This window comes from Epinephelus moara, chromosome 21 (assembly GCF_006386435.1).
Source record: "Epinephelus moara isolate mb chromosome 21, YSFRI_EMoa_1.0, whole genome shotgun sequence".
Classification (NCBI taxonomy): Eukaryota; Metazoa; Chordata; class Actinopteri; order Perciformes; family Serranidae; genus Epinephelus; species Epinephelus moara.
Window position 1 is genome coordinate 8,201,445 of NC_065526.1, and position 3,705 is coordinate 8,205,149.

The 3,705-nt window shown below is 38.9% G+C and overlaps 1 protein-coding gene across 3 annotated transcripts in view; it reads left to right on the forward strand.

The window, feature by feature from the left end:
- The window catches only part of LOC126382873 (dipeptidyl aminopeptidase-like protein 6), a 145,880-nt gene that overhangs the window by 134,344 nt on the left and 7,831 nt on the right, over positions 1-3,705 (forward strand). For all 3 annotated transcript variants that reach the window (XM_050032993.1, XM_050032994.1, XM_050032992.1), the window contains 6 exons: positions 1,233-1,427; positions 1,515-1,569; positions 1,659-1,761; positions 1,860-1,915; positions 2,034-2,106; positions 2,224-2,297. In XM_050032993.1, the coding sequence (XP_049888950.1) occupies positions 1,233-1,427; positions 1,515-1,569; positions 1,659-1,761; positions 1,860-1,915; positions 2,034-2,106; positions 2,224-2,297 (556 nt within the window). The remainder of the gene's footprint in view (positions 1-1,232; positions 1,428-1,514; positions 1,570-1,658; positions 1,762-1,859; positions 1,916-2,033; positions 2,107-2,223; positions 2,298-3,705) is intronic.

Sequence of the window (3,705 nt, forward strand, 5' to 3'; positions counted from 1 at the left end):
CTTCTGGTAATGTCACTTTAATTAATGTCAAGTTGTCATAATCAAAACAACCCAAACAATGTCAACTTGTCATTACAAAAACCGAATGTCACTTAATGACAGCAGTCATAAACATTTATGACATGTACATAATGTTCATGACAGGTTCATGGCCGTGTCATGTCATAGTTATGACAGTGTCATGTCACTCTTATGTAGATACCTTCAAGTTAAGTGTTACCGTCACATCACTTATGGGTCAAGATCCAAAAATGCTGATCCTGCATTTCCCATAATGCAACTCAAAAGTGTTTTTGTTAGACCCTGCCTGTTAAAGGCTTATGTCTTTCAAGCTACTGCCCCCAGTTTGTAATAGGTACTTCTTCTTGTGTTACAGCAGCAGGTTACCTTGGAACAGTAAATACACAATAAATATACATATCAACAGTAGAGGAAATATATATCAATAGAAGAAGTAGAATTATACTAGAATAACTATAAATTTACTAAACTGCAACTACTAAAATATAAACATAGGATAAAATACTGTATACTTTAAACAAGTGTCCAAATTTGTTGAAGTTTTAATGCAATAAGCTATAATTGGAGTATAAAGATGTGCAAATTCACCAGGTGCAAAGTGTGTGAAGGTGAAAGCCAGAGTGGAGTTTGGCGGAGACAGAAACTATAAAGCTGGACAGAGCCTTTCTGTCAATTACTTTTGATTGTTTGCTCCAATAACCATGAAAAATAGTAAGAATTGCTTGTCACTATTCCCCAGGGCTCAAGGTGAAGTCTTCAAATTGCAAGTGTTGTCCAATACTTTTGACATATTCACGATAAAGTTATTTTAAAAAGACAGAAAAACAGCAAATATTCACATGTGTGCTTGAGAAATGACTTCAATTACTGATCATTCACTGAAATAGTTTCCAATTAACTTTCTGACATGTAGCTAATGGAGTCATGTGTTGATTCAGCACCACAATATAATAATATAATATGATATAAACTAGAATATTCTGCACTGATACTACATTTGTGAAAATTATAGTAATAGATTGTTGTTTTATTGGACTGCATTACTATTCCTTTGCTCTTATTCGTCAGTTTTAATATTAAACCCTCTACTTGTCCAGTTATGATACCAACAATACTGAAATAAGATGTGCCTTTCTCTGAACAACATAACCATCTAATATTAATCTGAGAATTTTGTGAGATGACCAACATGGCTGTGGTTTTTCCTACAGAGACGGTACGCCTGGCGGTCAGATGGTGTCGGAGCAGTTCCGAGTGGACTGGGCGACGGTTCTGGTCAGCAGCTTCAGCACCATCGTCATCCGCTTTGACGGCAGTGGCAGCGGCTTCCAGGGCACCAACCTTCTCCACAAAGTCAGGAGGAAACTGGGAAGACTAGAGGAGAGGGACCAGCTGGAGGCACTCAGGCAAGACTTCTGCGTTTTCTGCAAGCACAACAGTATGTCAGTCAGTCCCGAAACATTAAAGTCTGACTGGTTTTCTTCCGTCTTTAGGTTAATATCCAAAGAGCCTTATATTGATAAGACTCGAATGGGAGTTTATGGAAAGGTAAGGAGAACACATGCCTCACATAGAAATTATTATCACTATAATTAGACTTCTTGATATGTTTCTGTGTCTCTCCTACCTTTGTTCAGGCCTATGGAGGATATTTAGCCACGATGCTTCTGAGCTCTGAGGAGTTTAACCAACTTAAATGTGGAGCAGCAGTCTCCCCCATCACAGATTTCGAGCTATATGGTATAACTTTACACATATTTGTCTTCCATTGATGTGTGCTCTTGGGACTGAAGGCGTTCAATCTTTCTAATTCTGTGTTTCCTCTTTCCAAATGGCAGCATCTGCATTTTCAGAACGATACCTTGGCTCAAAGACAGACTCCCGAGTATATACGGTAAAGTTTCAAATCACTCACCATGTTCAGCCTACACAGTGATGGAGTTAAGGGTTGTTAAAAAGAGGTCCTTAATGACATACAGTACATGATGGATTTCCCTCTCTCTTTCCTTCAGATGGCAAATTTAGCACACAGAGCGGGTCAGCTTCTGCAGAAGCAGTACTTGATAATTCACCCAACTGCTGACGGTAATGAACATATATTTTACATATTAATCTCAATACAGCAGTGAGTGAAACATTAGCTATTAACTTTGATCACACCCTAACGTGTTGTCCCCAATCTTATCTTCTCCACTACCACAGAAAAGGTTCACTTCCAGCACACGGCCAAATTTATCAATCATTTAATCAGCGAGAAGGCCAATTACACTCTACAGGTGAGTTTCTGAAGTTACTGCTAGACCTGACCGGCATGCATTTAATTGTGTGAGTGTGTAGTGGGACTCTGTGTAGTTTGTTTATGGAATTCTGCCACGTTTGATGTCATCTGAAAAGCACAATTATGCAAAGGTCTCTTAATTCTTGGTTGTTAAAATTCCTGGGCCTGTATTCACAAAGAATCCTAAGACTAAAAGTAGCTCTTAATGACGTCATTTTAAGAAAAATCTTAGAATTCCTCGAATTCTAAGATTTTTCTTAGAATTTTCCCTTGGTAAGATAAAAGTTATTCACAAAGCATCTTAGGCAGTGATTTAATAAGACGCTACCGGCTTGATCGTGCAGGGATAATGTTTGTGGTTGACCTTATCAGGGATGAGCTTACTTTTCCCACCCAGCGTAGTAACGCAATAACGCCCGCTTTGGATTGCAGCACGTACCAGCGCTTCTCACACTCATCGCTTGTGCGTAAAAGGAGAGGGAACGACGCATTGATTTGTCGGGCAATATGCTCCCAAGTCTACCTCTTCCCTTGTGCCGTGATCCCGGGACCGAATTTCCCTCTTAAAACTCCTTTGTTCTCCTCCACGAGCTGCGCCAACAGCAGGCACTGCTCTTCTGTCCAGTTTGGCTTTCTCGTTCTTTTTTCCTCCATTTTGTTCGTTGTTTTGGTCATTCTGCCAAATCAAACTGCTTTTTACAAGGAGGCCAGCAATCACAGTGATTGCTGACAGCTGAGTCTGCGTCCACCATTAATATCAAATAGATTAAGTAATAAAATTACCAGCATGGCGAGTAAACATAACAAGTAAATCAATATAATAATCGGCTGTGAATGAGGTACGTTCAAACATTTTGAAGCGGTGTAACAATTCATTTAATTTTGCTGAGTTTCATCATCATGACATAAAATTATTTTCACGATTACACATTTCTTACGTAATACAGTCTAAGTTCTATGATGGTTGATTTCACTGTCCATTCATTACTAGGAGCGCATTTGTTTTTCTTTTTTTTTCTTTTTTCCTTTTTGTAACAACCAATCACAGCTTTTAGAAGACTGCGTCATACCTAGCAACGGGGTCAACCACACCTCCTCACTAAGATAAAAGTTTCTGTCCTCTCCTTGCTCAGAGTTGCTCTCAGAAACTTCCTGAATCACTCTTAAGCTAAGATTCCTTGCAAGGAATTTTTAGGCTAAGTCAGGAGCTCTCTGAGAGGACTCTGAGAATCTTTGTGAATACGGGCCCAGGATGATAGGGAAATGACAGTTTTTGGAGAAATGGTTGAAGGTCAAGCAGTTTGAACTATGAGAGAGGACTACCTACTATACTATGACAATTTTATGACATACTATACTATGACTTTTTATGACATACTATACTATGACTTTTTTATGAAATACTA